The sequence below is a fragment of the Sceloporus undulatus genome, unplaced genomic scaffold (assembly GCF_019175285.1).
Source record: "Sceloporus undulatus isolate JIND9_A2432 ecotype Alabama unplaced genomic scaffold, SceUnd_v1.1 scaffold_18, whole genome shotgun sequence".
NCBI lineage: Eukaryota > Metazoa > Chordata > Lepidosauria > Squamata > Phrynosomatidae > Sceloporus > Sceloporus undulatus.
Window position 1 is genome coordinate 16,776 of NW_024802940.1, and position 21,105 is coordinate 37,880.

General features: G+C 38.6%; 1 protein-coding gene across 2 annotated transcripts in view; it reads left to right on the forward strand.

The window, feature by feature from the left end:
- Window positions 1-383: 383 nt before the first annotated feature.
- Window positions 384-21,105, forward strand: part of LOC121917428 (CDK5 and ABL1 enzyme substrate 1-like) — a 35,332-nt gene continuing 14,610 nt past the window's right edge. The window contains exons 1-3 of one of the 2 annotated variants that reach the window (XM_042443382.1): window positions 385-1,196; window positions 7,088-7,180; window positions 13,045-13,122. In XM_042443382.1, coding sequence (XP_042299316.1) covers window positions 7,152-7,180; window positions 13,045-13,122 — 107 coding nt within the window. In that variant the 5' untranslated portion in view covers window positions 385-1,196; window positions 7,088-7,151. Of the gene's footprint in view, window positions 1,197-7,087; window positions 7,181-13,044; window positions 13,123-21,105 lie in introns of both variants that reach the window. The other variant, XM_042443383.1, reaches the window with a different exon arrangement.

Consider the following 21,105-nt stretch of genomic DNA (forward strand, 5'->3'; position numbering starts at 1 on the left):
CTGGTGTGACCCAGAATAATCACTGAGCTGTGTGCTGCAGTCTTCTTCCTCTGGACCCCTTGCCTAGCCAGGCTAGTCCCCATATTCCCCATTAGGAAAGGGTTTCCCAAGTTTCTGTGTAGTATTCGGAGTGGGTGGGCTGTGGTGGTTTGCCCAAAAAAAAGGAAGGGAAAATTCACTACTCTAAGCCCCTGCAGATAGGAAGATGCATGCCATTTATTGATTGGTTTACAAGCTCTAGATGTTGCCGTATAACAAAAGGTTATCAGGATTATTCATACAATAAAAAATGCAGTAAGTATTTAAATCATCAGTTAAAAAATACTAAATATCCAAAATGCCTAAGAGAAGTGAAATAATTTAATCTAGAGCCTAACATATAACCAGGGTGGTGCCTGGTGAGCTGTCTTGGGGAAGGCATTCCCTAAGCTGGATACCACAACTTAGAAGGCCCTCTCTCTTGTAGCCATCTACCTAAATTCATTTAGCAGGTACAGAGGAAGGCCTGCAAAGGTGATCCTTTAGCTCAGTAGTGGGAATTGGATGGGCCCCCATCATCCCATTGGCTATACTGGGTTGTGCTTTGGAGAGTAGCAATGTCTGGAAGGCCAATGATTCTCACCCCTGATTTGGATTCTCTGGCTTCAAGTTATTAAGGGCTTTAAAGATCAACACCAATACTTTGATCTGGCCCTGAAAATGAGCCAGATAACAGTGCAACCAGTATCACAAGATCATATCCACCAATTGCAACTAGCAAGGTAGCTGTCCCTGAAATTTCCAAACCTGACATGTCTGGTCTATTTTTAGTAATACCTTCACAAATAACACATTGCAGAAATTCAAACAGGAGATTATCAAGTCACTAATAACTTTCACCAAGCTATCTCTGTATAGAGAGGGTTGTGACTGGTATCACATTTTAGCTTGATTAAAAGCTTTCCTACAAAGTGAGGTCATCTGTGTTTCAAGTGATCATGATAGATCCAGGAGCATCCCTACAGCTGATCCTTGAGAGAAAGTGTAAACCCTCCAGAACCCAATGTTTTGTTTATTGGAACTCTCTGTTTTCTTCTGTTTAAATTAAGCAGAATTTAATTTAATTTAACTTTTTTTTTTCACAGACGGCGGCTGATTTCCCAGAGGTCTTCACTGGAGACTTTGGAAGACATTGAGGAAAATGCTCCCTTACGGAGGTAGCTATAAATAATGCCTGCATCATTTTTCTGAATTACACACAGTGTCTGATTCTGCCACTAATACATCTGGACAAGAGGGATCCAATAATAATTTGTATTAACTGAAGTCAGCATTTGTCTTGAGCAATTACAGAATCAGGTTCTTTGGATGATGTTACTGCATAGAACCCAATCTTTTCTAACACATATTCCATGATGGTTGTTGTTGTTGCTGTTGTTGTTATTTATATCTCACTTTTTCCCCACAACTGGGACTTAGAGCAGCTCACAACATTATAAAAAACACAGTACAATTAAAAGCATACAAAAGTTGTACTTTAAAATAGAATTAAATTATGACAATATTAAAACAAGTTACATGTTAAAAGAATAAAATATAGTTAAAAAGATGAAAATATTAAAAATACTGATGTTAATGGGAGGCTTGTACAACTTGTGAGATGGATTAGAGGGTACTCGCTGTAGACAGCAGTTGGTGCAGGATCATGCCCAATTTCCTTGTACAGAGGAAGGTACTCAGACCTCTGAGAACACAAACAGGAGGAACATAGTGCTGAATACACCATCTTTCTATCAGTATAGTTAACACATGGAGGGAACGGCACAAAATTAACCCAAGAAGAAGAGCCCTCCCTCCAGTCCATCTGCCTTGGTCCAGGCCTCAGAGGGAGAGGATAACCACCGGGCCTCATCCGCTTTCCCACCACCATTCCTTTCTCCTTTTGTGTCGTGTCTTTTTAGATTGTAAGCAGGGAACCATGTAATTAAAAATAATAATTGTAAGCTGCTCTGATAGCATTTAGGGCTGAAGAGTGGGGTATAAATACCATAAATAAATAATAAATAAATAAAAATGTGTGAAGATCTGTATTTAGATCCAAGACAGTGGGATCATCATTAAGAGATTATACTTAACCAGTCTGAATGGAATGAAAAGCTGTAGGTAGGTAGTGTCTGTTGGTATGGCGTTGCATGTTAGACAATCTGGCATGACCAACTGGACACATACTATATGTTTGTTTGTTTGTTTGTTTTGTGGCTCAAGTGGTTAAGACGCTGACTCTGTTGATTGCAAGATCAGCAGGTTGACAGTTCAAGGCCTGAGTGCTGCATGATGGGGTGAGCTCCCATCACTAATCCCAGCTTTTGCCAACCTAGCAGTTCGAAAGCATGCAAATGCAAGTAGATAAATAGGTACCACTTCGGTGGGAAGGTAAACAGTGTTTGTGCAGTCATGCTGGCCACATGATCACAGAGTAGTCTCTGACAACACTGGCTCTTTGGCTTAGTAACGGAGATGAGCACCGCCCCCTATGGCCGGACACGACTTGACAATCTTATCAATGGGGAATACTTTTACCTTTTTTATAACTAATGCCTAAATAATCTAAAGGTGCCAGATCATGACTGATCTTGGAAGCTAAGCAGGGTCATCCAGGCTTAGTATTTTGGATGGGAGACCACCAACATATTGTGCTGTTGGCTATATTGTAACAAAAGGAATTGGCAAAACCATCTGAATATTCCTTGTCTAAGAAAATCCTGTGGAATTCATAGGATCTTCAGGCAACTTAAAGACACATAGACACAATACCACACTCTTCAGTCTTGAAGGACTCCCAGAGTGCTGTTATAAATACATACATACATACATACAGTCTATTGAGACAAGCAATAATCAATATTAAAACCACTAAAACAGTAGAATATGAAGACGAGAGATGTTAAAACCTCATAAAGCCAAGGCCTGTTAAAGGCCCATATTTAGAAAGCATGGGGTTCACCTAGCCACAAAAAGGTAGCAAAGTCAGTGCCAGGCAAGTCTCACAATGATGGAGGGTATTCCAGAGATGATGTGCCAGCACCAGGAAGCACCATTACCACCAACTACACTTTAGAATATAAGAAAAGAAATTGGAAGGTTCTTGCAGATTCAAGTGTTCTTTATATCATATAGAACAGTGGTTTATGAAAGTAAAGATCAGTGTTGTGATGAATTTCCAGTGCTTTGCCAAATACAGTACATTCTTTGTAATTCAAACGTACAGAAAGTACTAAATCTGTGATACTTGAAGATAACAATCCTTTAGCTATATGTAACTTGGATGGTGAGCAAAAAAATAATGGCCATGATTGTATTGCTGCTAGTTTGTCTTTTACAAATAATAACAAATATTATTTTCTTCCTTTAAAAAAATTGTACATGATTTTACAAATGAATACTTGTATCTTGTTCCACACCTTTCTTCACCTTCCTACTCCCCTGCTATCTTTTCATTTGAAGCAGGGACCAGGAAATTAGAATTCAACAGTTGACTGGATCTTGTGCAAAAGTAATACAAAGAGCAGATCTCTTTCCAAGTACTGGCTGAATAATTGTCAAGAAATATTTAGATCCACACTGAACTATCTTGTACTACAATTGAGTTGCCTAAAAAGACAGATGATACTTTATCTATTTTGTTGTTGTTGTTGTTGTTGTTGTTGTTGTTGTTTCCCTTCCCTGTTGTGTTTACTACTTATTAACTTGGCTGTGCTATTATGTGCTGTTGTTTAGCTATATGTTCAATTAAAGAGGAACCAGACAGTTTCTTCCTGTTGCAGTTTTGCATCCCTCAGTACATTTTAAGCTAACTTAAATGTTACCTTTTTTCTTACTTTTCTGAAGCATACTGAAAGATTCTTAATATAGCCAGAATGCACACTGTAACACAGGACTAGGGAAGCTATGACCTTACAGTAAGTGGATTTATATCTATAGAGTTGAGGATTTAAAAACCCTAGCATTATAAAACAGCTCATAGTGTGTATTTTACTTACGATTAGATACAGAACTCTATAGATTGGAGCGATCCTATAGAAAAAGACTGGCTGATGAAAGGAACAATGGGGTTGAAGTGCTACTCTACCTCAAAGGTTCCACATTGAGTCTGGGGGGAAAATACAGAATCAATACCCCCTCCCCATTCCCGCATTGCTATAAGGCTACAGCAAGCTCTTCAGGCATAGCAGTAGGTGATCAGGGCTAGAATGATTTGTTCTGGTTGCAGTATGGGATCTTTTGGATGTAAAGTCCCTTGCATGCTCCACATGCCCTTGGGTGGCAGCCATTAATTCTAACATCAACTACTACTACAACAATGAGTTTGGTCCCAGGGCTCCTATTATTATTATTATTATTATTATATTTATATCTTGCCCTTTTCCTAAAACTGGGACTCAGGGTGGCTCACAACATTAAAAAAAACAGTATAACTAAAAGCATTCAAAAATAGTACATTAAAATATAATTAAATTATTACAATATTAAGACAAGTTACATATTAAAAGAATAAAATCCAATTAAAAAGATAAAAATGTTGACTCAGCCTTTCATCCTTTCATAGGTCAGTAAAATGAGTACCCAGCTAGTTGGGGGCAGATTGGTTTACAGATTGTAAACCACTTAGGGATTCCTGAATTCAATGTGAAGCAGTACAGAAATGTAAATACTGTTGCTATAATGATTTATTTCTTACCTGTTTCTCTCCAAGGCTCACAGTGGGATACAACATAGATTAAACCACATAAGACCATTCAAACACATTATGTTAAAATACATAAACACAGGGCACATTAAAACCATCCAACATAAAACTGAAATATCATAATTTTAAAGTAATTGTTTAAAATCTGCCAGGTAGGCCTGCCGGAAGAGAGAAATCTTTAATACTGGTTTAAATTCAGACAGCATATTTAGCTGTCAAATCTCTCCAGGCCGGTCATTCCACAGTCTATGGGTGACCGATGAACATGTCCTCTGGGTGACAGTTGTCAGTCTAGTCCTGGCCAGTTGAAATGAATGTCTCCCAGGGGACCTGAGTGTACGGGGCACATTGTGCAAGATGATCCCATAGGTGACCTACATCCAAACCATGTAGGTCTTTAAAAGTATAACCAACACTTTGTGCTTTGCCCAAAAACTAACTGGCAACAAATGGAGTGATTTTAATATTGGTGTGCTGTGATCACTCCTAGATATACCAGCGATCAATCTGGCTGCTGTGTTTTGAATTAATTAAAGTTTCCAAACTTGGTACAAAGGTAGCCCAGTGTAGAGCACATTGCAAAAGTCCAGCCTTGAGATTACCAGTGTGTGCACTACTATCTTTAGGTCTTCCAGTTCTAGGAAGGGGTGCAGTTGGTGTATTAGCTGAATACTAGCATGAAACTGACATAACTAATTTCTCTCCTACTAGTTTCAGTGGGAGGCACATTATTGTTTGTTTGTTTGTTTTAAATGAACTGCTGGCTGGCGAGAAAAAAAATGAGAAAACAGGCAGCATTACCACCCTTCCTTATTAACCTTTATTTTTTATGAAGCGCTGTAAATGAACTTATGCCCTGCCCATGATGAGATGGTATAGCTTGAGAAATAGTGAGCCTCCTGCTACATAATCATCACTGGCTCAGGATTACTCTGATTATCAGCTTGTTAAATTAAACAAAAGTGGTCTGTCTTTCCCTGCCTCCTAAAGGATTAGCAGCAGTCTCCCTAAAAGAGCATTCATGAGAACATTATGAAATGCCTTCTAAATTATTTAAATGCAGCTATAATTGCCAAAAGAAATAAATAATGTTTAATATTTCAGATTGTTTACTTGGGGCCATCTTTCCAGTGGCGTTCTGTTCACAGTGGGGTTTCCTTTAATTGGAACCCAACATAGCTGCTGGTAGGAATAGGAAGGTGTTAAATGGGAGAGTGATGGAAAGAAAGAAGGAAGGAAGGAAGATGTAGCTGGAGATTAAGAGCTCCATGAAAGTGGTACAATTGTTATATAGTTGTATAATTTATGGTCAGTTATCTGATATAACACATATGGAAGAGGACCAAATAATACCTTTCATATTACGATGTTTACCTTTTCCCTGACACAAAACCCTCAATAGAGGAATAGGGGTTTGACTAACGTAAAAACAGTTTTCTTTTTTTTTAAAAAAATCAAGTTTCTTTCTCTGTCAAGCCTACTCCTCCCAACTCATCTGCTCACAGAATCATAGAATCATAAATTTGTAAGAAACCACAAGGGCCATCAAGTCCAACTCCCTGAAATGCAGAAATACACAATCAAAACACCCATGACAGATGTCCATCCACCTCTGTTTTAAAAGAAGGAGACTCCACCACTCTTCAAGGGAGTGTGTTCCACTGTTGAATAGGTTTTACTGCCAGGAAGTTCTTCCTAGTGTTGAGGTGGAATTTCTTTTCCTGTAGTTTGAATCCATTACTTCGGGTCCTAAAATCTTTACATCAGTTTCTTCACTTTCTTCACAAAGTGTTGCCTGTCAATTCATTGCTGCCTTATCCTCAGTCTCCCTCTGTTAGGTGCCTTTGGTCGTCCTTCCTCTTGCCTCTGTGGAAGCTAAGGAATGCAGATACTATAACATTTCTTTAGCACACTTGCCATCTCTTTGTCACAACTTTAAAGCGGGGGAGGAAAGGCCAAACATTTTAAGAAAAATTCTCTTTCCATATTCCAACAGTCTGCTATGAACAAGGAACTTGAGCCTTCTCTGAAGTGTTTTAAAATGAAGAAAACATTGCAGTTGTTTCATAGTGCACTAATACAGAAAAATACTTGTGACAAGGAAATGGAACAATGACAAATTCTTCAAAAATCATTTTTTCTAACATGAACTATAACAAAATGCAGGAAGTTCTGTTACAGGGTGTGTTTTTTTAAGTCTTTTTGTTTTTAGACATTATTATTGTTCTTGTTTCTGAAGATTCCTAAATGGAGAGTGTTAACTTAAATAATTTGTCTGGTCTTTCCTTCCTGCTTTTGTGTTGAGGTATTTCAGCGAACCCTGTACAGAACATAATTGTTTGAACATTTGTTCTTTTTCAGATGCCGGACTCTGTCAGGCTCACCCAGACCAAAGAACTTTAAGAAGGTTCATTTCATCAAGAACATGCGACAGAATGATACACGGAGTGGAAGGTATTTTACTGGCAAATATCTCTTGACTAAGGGTAGAGAGGCAGTATAAGAAAAATATCAGTGGGGAAGTGAGTTTTTGTGGGAGTCAGTGACTCCCTTTTGCATTAGAAATTGGATTTTTATGTGAAGCAGCATATTCCCCTTATGCATATATATATGAGAGAGAGCAAGGAAAAAATGGCATATCTGATGAATCTCTTTTGTATTCTGAAGTCTGAAAGCTGGGCTAGATGTTAGAGACATGAAAAAAATTCCTGCCATTAGATCCATGGTGTTGTAGCAAATTCTCCATCACACAGCTGTTTGTACACCCAATGTACAAACCATTTCCCTCTGAAACAACAAGCAACTTCACTGAAGAAGAATGGGATGAAGCTACTTGCCATGTGGCATTAAACATGCCTATATGAGCATGTAAAATTTACAGGTGGTGGAGGTTCCTAACAGGGATGCTGTTCCTTATGTTGAGAAAAACATGTAATACCAGTGTATTTGTCATAAGAAAATGAGCTTCATGTAAGTCTGTCAATGCCTGCTGGTTATCAAAGCTCAAAAATAACTGGTTGCAGATAACTCACTATGTGCAATTCATTCCTTTCAACAGTAGCAAAGATAGAGCTATATTACATTATGGCTGTATCTTGATGAGGGATAAAATTACTATTTTGCTGGTATTACTAACTTTTAGTTACTTTTATACTTGGGATGTGGCCTCTGTAGGAAAATTACATGGTTGAAGTTCTGAGTCTTTGTTCTTGTGCTGCTGCCCCATGCTCTGTTGTGCATCTTGAGCGTTTTTATAAATTTGTATATATGTATGGCATTTTAAAAGTATGAGTACAAAGAAAAGAAGAAGAATAGGAGAACAAAAGAAAGCAAAAGGGAAGTGGAAGCACATAAAATGTACATTTATTTGAGCTGGCCGCATTTCCAAAAATACATTTTTTTTCAAGTTGAACTTTTTATGCAGTAGCTAAAGCTGTTAAGTTCTTCTGACTCTTGAATGATAGATGCTGAATGTTTATCTTTCTGACCTTGGAGTATAAATCTTTTTGCAAGAGCAAAAGCAAGCAGGAGCCAATAGCATTGACTTTCAGTTAAATCCCATCTCAGAGGAATATAATGTTATGTTAACTCTAAAGAGATACAGACAATCTGATTTTTGTTCCAGTCAACTCTAACTTTGTTAACATCAGATTTAATGCTTTCCAACAAATGTTATAAACTAGACTTCTTGGTTTCAATATCTCTGAGGATATGATTAACATTTTCAACAGGTTGGCTCAGGTGCTGAGAGCTGATGGTCCATATATAGACAACCAAAAAGTTTGGAACTGTAAATATTGCCACTTTATATGTGTGGGAAACTGATAAGTAGGCTGCAATATGGAAAATGGCAAAAATTCTTGGTCAGGACCAGTCAGTTGATCCAAAATATAAATCCCACAGTCAAATCAATTTCTCCCATAAAAAGTGTTGTCTTGTAATTGGATTCCCCAATACAGTTTGTTTAGTATGATCCTATGGATCAAATTGTAACTGACAACATATTAGACTTCAAGATACCCTGGCAACAAAGATCAAAGGGAGCACCATCCCTTTTTTAATTAAATGAACAGGCAAACCACCCAAAAATAAATTAACTTTCCAAACTTTGCTAGTGGTAGCTGTATATGAAAGCTATGGGGTTTTTGTTTGTTTGTTTGTTTCTAGTACTGAAGGCCATGTGCTTCTCAGACAATATTCTTGTGGATGTATCCTGCTTGTGGGCTTCCCATGGGCATCTGTTTTGCCATTTCAAGAACAGGATGTAGTTCTTGACAGGCATTTGGTCTGATCCAACTCAATGGGACTTATGTATAAGAAAGATGAGGAGAGGTTCTGTTGAAAGTACACTTGTCCCTCCACATTCGCTGGGATTAGGGACACAGGATCCCCATGAATGTGAAAAAACCACAAATAACAAAAACACTATGTTTTTACCTGAGATAACACCTCTCTTGGGAATCTCTAGGTCCTTCAGTGCAACATTGGGATCAAATTTTGCCAGACATTGACCATAGAAATGTGTTGGAGGAGCTACAAATGCCTAGTGCAGTGTTCTCTCTAGGAATTTCTAGGTCCTTCAGTTTGACTTTTGATTAAAGTTGACCATAGAGTTGCGCTGGAGGAACTGGATATTCCTAGAGAGAACATAGTAATAAAATCCATGAATAATCACATCAGCAAAAGTCAAAGCCACAAATGTGGAGGAATGAGTGTATGTGCATCTGCATTTGGTCCTGCATCAAAAATAGTTATCTGCACTCTTCAACCCTTCAGATTTCATCCATAGAATCTTAACAGCTTTCTTCATTCAAATACACAGGTTGGAAATCAGTCCTTGTGTGCATAGTTGATCTTACCTATTTTTGGCAGCCTGTCACATGTGGCTTGGCAAAAGATGCTTACAGAAGTAGCAAGTAATGGGCATTTTCCTTTCTAGCAACACTCTGATACAGGGATGTAGCCATCCCCCCCTCCCTGTTAGATGCAGTGAATGGTGTGTGATGCTGTGCTGCTGCACCCAAGCCTCATTATAATGGTGGCACTTAGTCTGGAAACCCCCCCCCCTTTCCCAAAATCCTGGCTACATCCCTGTCTGATACATGTGCTACTTTACTTCTCCCTTACTATGCTAAACGGGGCAGAAATGAGGATGAGAAACATGTTATAAGTAGACAAAGAAACACCAGATAATGCCCAAGGGAACTCAGCTACAGTAGATAATGTGAAGTACCATAGCTCCTTTATGAGCCCATTAGAACTCAAAGATTGTCTGAAGAGACCATTCTCTCTCTCTCTCTCTTCTACCACCTTCTCAAGCTTGTTTGGTGGGAACAAGGGAGAGGTCCTTCTCAGGGCTGCTCTCAGACTTTGGAACTCCCTCCCAAGAGAGGCCAGGATGTCCCTGTCTTTGCTGCCCTAGACAGGTGAAAATACTTTTGTGCTGTCAGGCTTTTACAAACTGATTAGGGTTGAGCTTTTACTGCTGTGTGGTGCAGTTTTTAATGTTTGTATATACAGTGAGTCCTTGTTATCCGCTGGGGTTTGTTTCCAGCACTCCCCATGGATAACAAAATTTGTGGATGTTCAAGTCCCATTAAATACAATGGCATAGTAAAATGATGTCCCTTATCTAAAATACAAAATCAAGGTTTGCTATTTGGAATTTAAATATTTTTTTGAATATTTTCAAACCGTGGATTCTTGAATTGATGGATAAAAAAATCTGGGGATAAGGAGGGTCAACTGTAATCTTTTAATACATTTTAATGTTTACCATTTTACCATTATAAATAGCTTAATTGTTTTTAAAAGTGTCTGATTTATACTTCTATTAATGATTTTGTATTGTTTTTAATTTGTGTTGCTTTGAATATGTTATTAGCTGCTTTGAGTCCCATTATTGGGAAAAGGTGGGATATAAATAAATAGCCAGCCTTGGTTTGCGTATCCAGTGTAGAGTTTAGATGGATGAAAAATAGCAGTACCTGCTAGAAGCTACTTTAGGTACTTTGGGTATGAAAAGTACAGAAAGGAAACTGGAACTGCAGGACATGACCCTGGACAAATGTTGAGCATATCCCTGACAAGCAAAAAAATCAGGTCACATAAAGGAAGAGATCTATACAGGCTGTAGCAAGAATGAGTAATGTCTGTTCCACAGGTTGCATGTGGTCTGTTGAGGCCCCAGGGCCCCTCTTGACACCCCCTTACACCTGTGTGTGCATGTGTGTGTAAAAATGGCCAATTGCACCCCCCAGAAGCCTGCAATAGTTATGAATGGCCACGTTAAGGTTGCTTTGCTAGACTAATTCTGCTCAGGAGAATCAGGAGAGAGAGCCAGTGATAGAGACTGAGCCAATTTTTTGGCGAGGAGACATTGTTTTAGACGAAGACTAAAGCACACTGTACAATATTGCACCATAGAAAGTCTTAAACTAGGGCAGACCATTTTCCTGTCTAGCCCAGCAGTGCCTGTTCTGACTGGAAGGAGCTTTCTAGAATATCAAACAATGAGACCTTCTGCATCATTCCCTACCTTACCTTGTTAACTGGAGACTGGAGGCGGGACCACCTAAATTCAAAACAAGTTTTCTACTACTGAGCAATGGTCCTTTTCTCTAGCAATGGCTGGGAGCTTTCTTCTATGCCTCTTCCTCATTAATGTGACTGAAAATGTCTTGAAATACCTTTGGGTATTAGCCTTCTGGTAATAACTACAAGCTAATTAAAGACTTGGTTTTTTTCCAGTTTAAATGAAGCTTCTAATTTCCTCATGAATAAATAGATTTAAAAAAAAATTAAAGTGAAATGGCTGCTCAGTTTCTGCAATCTGATGCTATGCTTCCCCCCCCACCCAACTCCTTCTCTTAGAGTAGGAAGAGGCAGTTCTCCAATGTTAGAAGTATGTGTTAATTATGATTTATAATTCTAAACAAAAGTCTGGATATTTTAGTCTAAATGCTTCTTGACGTTGGGTTCCTAAGCATTACTGGCTGCACTAAAAGGGCATTCCTAGTAGGTTAATATCTAAAGAAGGCATCTTGCTCCCAGCTCCACTTGCAGTTCCAGTTCGAAGCCTTGCACATCTCATCTTAGCATGCACCAAAGTTAGACTGCATGCACCAAAAAGAATGGCATGTCAGATGCTCTTGTAAACTTAATTACTGCTCCGTATTGTAGTTAGTGTAATTTTTGTGTGAAAGCACAATAGAGTGAAGTCATCTGTTTGATGTTAGATTCCGTTAGTGTATAAGTGGTTGCATTGTCATCTGCTCAGCAGGCACCAATTATTGTTGCATTTATGAACTCTGGCTTAGAGGACCCATTTATTTCTCAACCACCGCTGGCACAGTGCTCAGCCAAAAGAAGAAGAAAATCATCTGTCTGGCCCATCAGTAATTTCCCTTGGGCTGCCTTGTCAAAGATCTTTAAAAATAATGAAAGAGACAGAAAATAACTGTTTCCTTTCTGGGTCTTTATGTCAGTAGACAAAATAAAATGTGGAATAAAATGATCATAGTCATACAGTTTTAATGTTGTCTTTTCCCTTCTTCCCTCCTGTACCAACTTTATTAAATACATTGGGACACTGACAGGCTAAATAATCATGTTAATAACCTCTGTTCTGCATTGGTTGTGTCTGACACTAACTGGTTGTGCCTAAATGTAAAGAGTAGGGTTACCAACTTGCTTAGTTCAGTGTCAAAGATACTGAATGTACAAGATTAATTTCCATTTTGTATAGGCTACAAAGTTTTTCCTTGTTGTCACTTTGCTTATAAAGATGGTACAGTGTCCAAAACAGTTGGGACGCTGCATTGGCCCAACTCCAGAGTTCTCACTTTTCTCCTTTCCATCTACTAGAGATATGATAAACACTATGCTCTTTCAAAGCACTGACCACATGGTTGGAGAGCAGGTGTTCAGCAGCTTCTATAGTCTGCAGGTTCTTAGTATTTGATGTGGGTGTGTGCATGCACACACATGTGCCTTCCTCTGAAATTTAGCCTACAGCCTCTGATATCCCCTGGCAGTTTCCCATCCCAGTGCTTCCAAGATAAGATCTTGTGTCTTCAAGGTATTTAGGGTACTTTAGTGCCTTAGCTTACTGTCAGATAGAACCACATAGTGTGGTTTATACAGAGGTACAGACAAATTTTGACATTTTAAAAAATCCATAGTCTAGAGCAGAACAGTAGAAAACACGACAGTGGAAGGAAAGTGGGTGGAATTTTGGCCAATCAAAATTATGACTTTGAATTTAATTCAACTGATAGATTTCTTCCCTATATCATGTCCTTTATTTTGTTTTGTAGAATAGTCCTTATTAGTGGAAGAAGATCTTTCTGCAGCATATTTTCAGTGCTGCCATATCGAGACTGTAGCCATGTTGGGTATGTATGTTTATTTCTTCACAACATTGAGTTTTTCTATGGCTGAGATCCAGTTTGACACCATTGGAACACTCCCTCCCACCCACATACCTAGGCAGGATCCAGGTAGAGAGGGAGGACGCCTCCAGCTGGCATAGTGGGCAATTCCACAGGTGGCAATTTGTAGATGAGAGTGTAACTGTTTGACCAGTATCTCACTTGTTTGCTGTGCCACCAGGCCTCTGCACCCAATTTCAGACCCATAACCGGGCAAGGAGATCTGGCACATTTCCTTGTGCAAGTGTGGAAAATGTACAGTGTCCTGTTTCTCTGGGAGATGTGTAAATGTTGTACCAGCACTGGATCCAACATTGGATGTTTATTAATACTGTTTGACAACAGCTGTGTTTGTTTTTGTTTTGGTAGGATGAGACAAATTTGACCTCAGAGCAGATGGGTTACATCTGGCCAATAGATCCTTACAGAAGAGAGTAACATAACAGCCTGTGAGGTGACATAGTGCCAGGGTTGGTTGTTGGTAGTTACAACTTTCAAACTGGAATTGACTGGCAGATACCATACAAAGCTAAATTTTGGTAGATGCCTTGCTGAAGCCATTATAATAAAAGGAGAGTTATTTAGGTCAAAAACATCTATTGGCCATATCCGTACATTAAATGCATCTTTGTGTTTAACAAAACATGCAGGTTTTGAAAAATGGCTATAGTGTAATTTGAGGTAGGGCTCATAATTTTCAAGAATGAAGTAAGTGTAGAGGACAAATTTGAAATCTCTTTTCTGAAGCTAGCATTTGCTTTTTGGGGGTGGGGGATGGGGAATCCTACATCAGCAGCAGGATTTTCCATAAAGTAAATAGTGGCTTCAGAGGAGGTTTTCCTCAAGACTAAAGTTTTAGAAAGACTAAAATTATACTTCTATACTGGACATGATCACAATAATTACTAGATTCTCATTGTGTTCCTTAGTTTGTGTATCCACCTTCTTGAGCTAGAGAGCATTTTCAGATTAGAGTAGCCCCACCTTATCTGTGGGGAATAAATTCCAAGACCTCCCATGGATGTCTGAAACTGCTAATAGCACTGAACCCTATATATGTAATGTTTTCAGACCATGATAGACCACAGGTTACTGAAACTGTGGAGAGCAAAACTATAGGTGGGGGGGGGCTACATTATATTCTCGGACTGTGGCTGAGTGCAGTTGATTGATACTACAGAAATTGAAACCATAGATAAAGATGAACTACTGTAATCGTCTTTATCTTCTACTATAAGCAGAAGCATTTTCATCGCACACTGGATTGTATTGCCAGATAATGTTGAATTTTCAGGCTTCTGTTCTTATAGCAAGCTGTGGCTTTTCTTTTTTGTTTTTAGGTTTTAAAAAATCTGGTTAATATTTAATTATCTTGTAAATTATTCACATACTGAAATGTTCAGCTGTTGTTATCACTTAAAGAGCCAGTGCCCAGTAAAATTCCTTCATTGATTTTTATAGCTGTGTATCTGTATTCAGATAATCCAATAAATGTTCTGCTTATTGAAACAACAGGGCTGTATATCCTTCTCCTTAAGGAAAACTCTCCTGATTGTGTATTTTATTTTCTATATTGCAGTAAAGGGCCTTTATTGAGCTGTAACTCTACATTAATTTTATTTGTAAAACATATAACAGAACGACAACTAGGGAAGTCCCTGTTCCAAGAAACACAAAATGTAATAACTTCTTCAAGTAAAATTCAACATTTAATACTCTTTTGTGAAGAGCATGTTAGTGTCATACTATGAGAAAACATGTTTGTTTGCTTTAAAACATCTACAGGCCACACAAGCTTACATCAGAACCGCAGTGCTATGGAGAGATGGCTAATATGTTTCAATAGCAGATTGATTTTATACACCACCACCATCTGCTATAATCTGTGGAGGGATTTATAGCTAACAATAGCTAATAGCCACTTATGGAAAAAAAAGTTTTGGTTTTTGGAATATTTCAGATTTCAGAAATTCAGATGATGCAGACTCACTCTATAATACTATAACTTGCACTGTGAAATCAAAAGTTTTTATTAGTGGATGTAATGATAATGATGAAATCATACAGGTTCGGAGAAAATAATTTTATCCAAAGTAAAATTTAGACATACTGTATACCACAAAGTGTCTTGGGTCTCTTTCAGACCTGAGACTCCTGGCCTGATCTCAGGGATAGTTGAAAGGATCTTTATCCCTTAATTGTCATCCATATAGAAAGTAGTTTTCATATTGTGGTATGCATGTGTGAGGGTGTATGTGTTTGTACACACACATGATGCAGAAAGAGAGAATGGGGGCTCTTAAGTGTAAGTATAAGGAATTGTGGCTTGGCAGATGTTGGTATGCTAGTTAGGGCTGATGGGAGTTGTAGTTTAACAATAGGTGAAGTGCCATAGTCCCCTTTTCCTGCTCTGGAGGTATGTCTGAATCACTGTCTTGTTGTGGATCTCCTGCGTGATCTGGAAGTTGACCTCTATTCCTCCCTACCCCCTTTTGAAATTGTACTTCTAGTGAACTAATACAAAGTTAGCAAATCTTGCCCTTTGCTATCAAAAATAAAGACTAGGGTTGATTGCTTCTGGAAACTGCATACTTTCACACTGCTTTCAGAAATGCTCTGTGGGCAGTATATAAATGGTCTTTTTCAAGTATTTCCAAAGAAATACTTTTTTCACTTATCCTAAAGAAAATATTGGGTAATCAGTTTTTCCCAATTCTTCCAGAAAAGGGAAAGTGTTTTTGGGGGGGAGGGGGCAAGTATTGTACATAATACCATTTTAATTTGTTTAAAATATTTGTTTTTGTCTGTTAAGAAAATTGGACATGGGAGGAGACTGAAACTTGGGGCCATTACAGTATTTACAACTACTCAGGTAACAATGTCATAAAAGGGCTAACTTGCAGGCTTAGTACTATGTGAACTATGTCATAAAATGCCCCATCTACCTGGATGAGGGTTAATCACAGTTACAGCTCTGTACAGAGTTAATTATAAATAAATACCATAAATAAATAAATGCTAAATAAATTATGGTGAGGAAGAAGAAATCTGATTGTAAAGGAGGAGGGATAAAACATAACAGTGAAGCAGCTGTCAGAACCTCAGAAAGTGAAATGATGTTAAAGCCTTTTTATGATAAATATTGAGGATGAGCTGTTGTTTCACAGTGGTCATTCCTAGAAAGGAAAGCAAGTATTTATTTCTTTGTTAAAAGAAAGAAAGAAAGAAATGAAAATGAAAACCTTGAGGCATACTTTGTTTTGATCAAGCTAAAAATAAGAACATTGCAATAGCTGTCCCCTGCAATCCACTGAAACTAAAATTAAGCACAATATATGAATTCTTTTTGATCTCTGTGCACAAACTAATTGCTATATGTTTTCAAATAATTTCTGACTTGTGGCAACCATAAGGCAACCCTATAATGGGGTTTTCTTGGCATGATTTGTTCACAGAGGGTTTGCTCTTGCCTTCCTCTGAGGCTGAGAGCATGTGATTTGCCCAAGGTCTCCAAGAGCCCTAGTCCAACATTCAACACAATGCTAAGCAAACTGATGCTCACCCTTTACAGGCTTATTTTAAGTAGAATATAAATGTCAAACTGTGTAAGCAGCAATTGCTGTGTTTGGAATAAGCCAATTTGTAACTTTACTACTGAATCAATTTATTTTCTAGAGGCCAGTTTTTGGAAAACAGATTTGGGAATAAACTAGTGTTTTTAGATGGGATGTTGTCCAGTCTCCTAGTTTCTGTCTCTTACATTTGTAGAAGTTGACTGAACTTAATAATGCCACTTCTTTTTGCAAGCTTTACGTGTTTAAAACATACACCTTTTTAAAAGCATCAATGGACTGATGAATGTACAGTGGATAACGTTTACGTTTAAACCTAAACTCCTTGCTTTCAAGGTTCTTGTAAAGAAAACATGATAGATTAGCATTTCTCCACTTGTTTGTTTTTAAAGTAGGTAAATAAAATAACAGTGAATTACCATGGCAGATGAAAACGAGCTTCACTGGGGCAAACTGCACATTATGCTTTAGCCACATGTAACAAATCTCCACTTTGCATCAGAGAGAGGAAGGAAGCTACCCTTGGCTGTAGTGAGGAGAAAACACCCAACCACTCTCATTAGTGCAATTGCTTTAGACTTGTAAAGATTGAAACTTGTTGATCACAAAAGTATTCAGGCATAAGTGTCACTGAGAAACAATGGGGGAAGAGGTAAGCATCCCCTACCTCTCATACCAGTTCAAATGGCCTGCTAAGGCACTTTGTAAGATTGGCCCTTATTACATGTGTGGGTGAAGTTTAACATAAATTGAACTTTATTAATCCTATTTCAAGATTAAGGGGGTTCAAAATCAACATATTGAATTTAACTGATTTAAAATTATTCTCTCTTAATTACACAGTCTCTGTAAATTTGTGCTGCCATGAAGACCATGATCCTCATTTATTCCAGTAAAAGGGGAATATCCACATGCACAAATGAATATTTAATTAGTGTTGATTGATGTTGTGCAAATGAAAAAAACTAGAAAACCTATATATGCATTAGTGTTTCTATACTCAAAATATTTGGATCATATTATGCTTATAGGTACACAGTTTTTGTTTACAAAGTTTTTTCTTCTGTCTTAAAGAATAATGTTTCATTTAGAGAGCATTAAAAAAATCACTCATACTTTCCGTCCAACTTAAATTATTTAAGTAATGGTGCAAAATTTGTAAAGAGATTATTTCAGTTGTGTAGACTTATTAACTCTGTTAATAAATAAATTTTACCTAAATAATGTGTAAATACTGCTTCATAGTTTTCACTTCCTGAGGTACAAATGTAAACACTTTCTTTATCACAAGAGTCCATGTGACCAAGCGTAAGGTAGGAATTCCACATGCAAAAATCCACTGTGGCTCCCCTGGCACTACCCACCAGGAATCGTCATTACACCATGACAACACAACCATTTTGTTGCTGTGGGAGGAGGAGGATTGGATAAGCGCCTGAGGTTAGCCAGACACAGATTGAGGACACCTTTCATCGAGGTCCTTCTGAAGTCTCAGTTTATGATGTCATCAGACTGTGCCAGATGTTTCTTTGATCCCCTCAGCTCTCCACCAGGAATTAGGGTCCATGGGGGCTATCAGTGGATGCAAAGGGGGGGGGAGGTCCAGTCTCCACAACAACCAAAAAAACAAATATGTATGAAAGGATAAACTGGGCTTACACTTGCATAATGTCACTAGCAGGATGCCAGTCTATTTTTATCTACATATAAGATAAGATCTACAAGATCCAGTGGTGGACTTTGGTATCTAATGCCATTGGAACAAGGACTTCCTTTCCCTTTTCTTCCTGCTGTAGCCCTTTGTTATACTGAGAGCCTGATCCAGAGGGTTGACAGTGTTCCAGAATAGATTTTTACAGTGCAGGAGTGAAGAAGAATTGCTAATTCTATCAGAAACAGTAAAATTGAGTGGAAGTATAAAATTAGATTCTGGTCCTAGATAGAAATAGATTAACTATAATTAGAAGTTCTCAACTTTCTTTTCCTACATTTTGTACAAGGACGTAGCCAGGATTTTGGGAAGGGGGGGGTCAAGACTAAGTGCCACCATTTTGAGAGGCTAAGAGCCCCCCCCCCCCAAGACACAAAAAGAGGGTCGAGCGTTTACCCTCGACACCTCGATGGCACCACTTTAACTTCCGTTATGGCTTCGTGCAATGGAATCTTGGGAACTGTAGTTGAGTCATCTGTCAGGTGCCACAACAAACTACAAATCCCAGCATTTCACAACATGGAGCCAAGGGCAGTTAAAGTGGCATCAAACTGGATTATTTTTTCAGTGCAGATGCAAACTGAGTCCTTCCTCTGAAGGTGTTTACATCAGATAAATTCAGCTCGATAAAGCAAAGTGCAGCTGCTCCAGCAATGAGCGGCAGCCACTCTGTTCATGCTCAGAGACACTCTGCTCATGCTTTGAGACACTGTATTCCAACATCTGAGCTGAGCTACGAACCCAGGCTGCATCCACACATTTCATTCCCACTTCCAAGAGGGATTTTTAATTTTGAGACACACACACACACACCTTTTAATTCCAAGACCTATCTATCTATCTATCTATCTATCTATCTATCTATCTATCTATCTATCATAATTTTTAATTCCAAGCCATTATACGTTCCTTTCTTTTTATATTAAACAAACCCCTTTAAGAGAATCCTATTTTGGGAGAAAGGCAGGGTATAAAATCAATCAATAAAAAATTATAGTGCAATAGTCCATCAGTGCATGGCTTACATTATAAGACTTTATACCTTTATACATTTAAAAACTATTAAAATCACAGTAGGCTCAGAGTGCTACAGAATCATGGAATCATAGAGTTAGAAGAGACCCCTAGAAGGGCCATCCAGTCCAACCCCATTCTGCCATGCAGGAACTCCCAGTCAAAGCATCCTCAACAAATTATGTAATGGAGGTGTCCATCTACATTGTAGAAAGATATACTATAGATTAATGCTATGGAAAATCACCACCTTGAGTCTGTATATTGGGAGAAGGGCGGGATATAAGAAAATAACAACAACAACAATATCTGGGTATTGTAGTTTTGTGAGACATTTAACCTTCTTTGTCAGAGAGCTCTGGTGGCACAACATACTACAAATCGCAGGATTTTCCATAGCATTAAAGCAGTGTCGAACTGGATTATTTCTGCAGTGTGCAGCCTTATTAAACTGCAGTTCCCATCAGTCTGTGGTGCTGCTGGATGATGGGGCCTGCAGTCTAGCATTGCCTGGAGCAGGGCCATAGGACTCCACAGCCACGATTCATCATCTTAGATTGATTTCATATATTAATTAATTAATCATAAAAACATAGAGTAGAAGAGACCCCACGAAGGGCCATCCAGTCCAACCCCATTCTGCCATGCAGGAACTCTCCATCCCCATTGACATGCTGAAAAAGGGCCAGCTAACTGTATTTTATTCTATTTGTCTTTTAAAAAAGAGAAAAAACAAGGCTGGAAGGAAGCCTCTTGCCTTTTTGCATCACATACCCACCTCTTTTTTGTTGTTGCAAAAATCCAGAAATGACTGTTTTTGAAAACATGAGTCCATTCTCAGGAGAAATGTCCCGAGTAGAGTCTGAGTCTCCTTTCTCTGGACTTCCAAAACCCCAAACTGACCCTGAGAGCATCTGGTCTGACCCCCAACTCAAGGAAACTTGGAAATCCTGAAGGTTTAGATCAATTACTGAATTATTGAATTATACAAGGCATAGTGGTCTCAGGGTTTTGCTGAAGCTCAGTATGCAGAAGCACAACGTTATTTTAAAAATATTGTGCATTAAATTATCTTCAGTCTATGTCTATGAGATGCATATGAAACATACATGGATCCCATCTCCCAGTATATCCCATTAGACATACTGTACAGTGGTACCTCGGGATACGAAATACCCAGGTTACGAAATTTTCGGGATACGAAAAAATCCCATAAGAAATAATTGTTCCGGGTTACGAATGTTTTTTCGGGTTACGAAAAAACTTTTGGTGCTTTTCGGCGCTATTTTACACGGAATCGCGGCTTTTCCCCATTAGCGCCTATGGCATTTCGGCTTACGAAGGCTTTTCGGGTTACGAAAGCGGCCGCGGAACGAATTACTTTCGTAACCCGAGGCACCACTGTATATTTCCTTTTAGAAGCTTCCTTCCTTCCTTTTTTCTTTCTTCCTTTCTCCCCTTCCTCTTCCTCCCTTTCTTTTCCTTCTTTTCTTCAGTTCTCCCTCCCTCTTATTCTTCCTTCCTTTTTTCCCTTCCTTCCCTTCTTCTTCCTTCTTCTGCAAAAGCACAAGGGAGGAAGGAGGAGGAGGAGGAGTGGAAGCCAGACTCTGAAGGAAACGAAAGCGAAAGGAGTCACAGGGACTCCCTCTC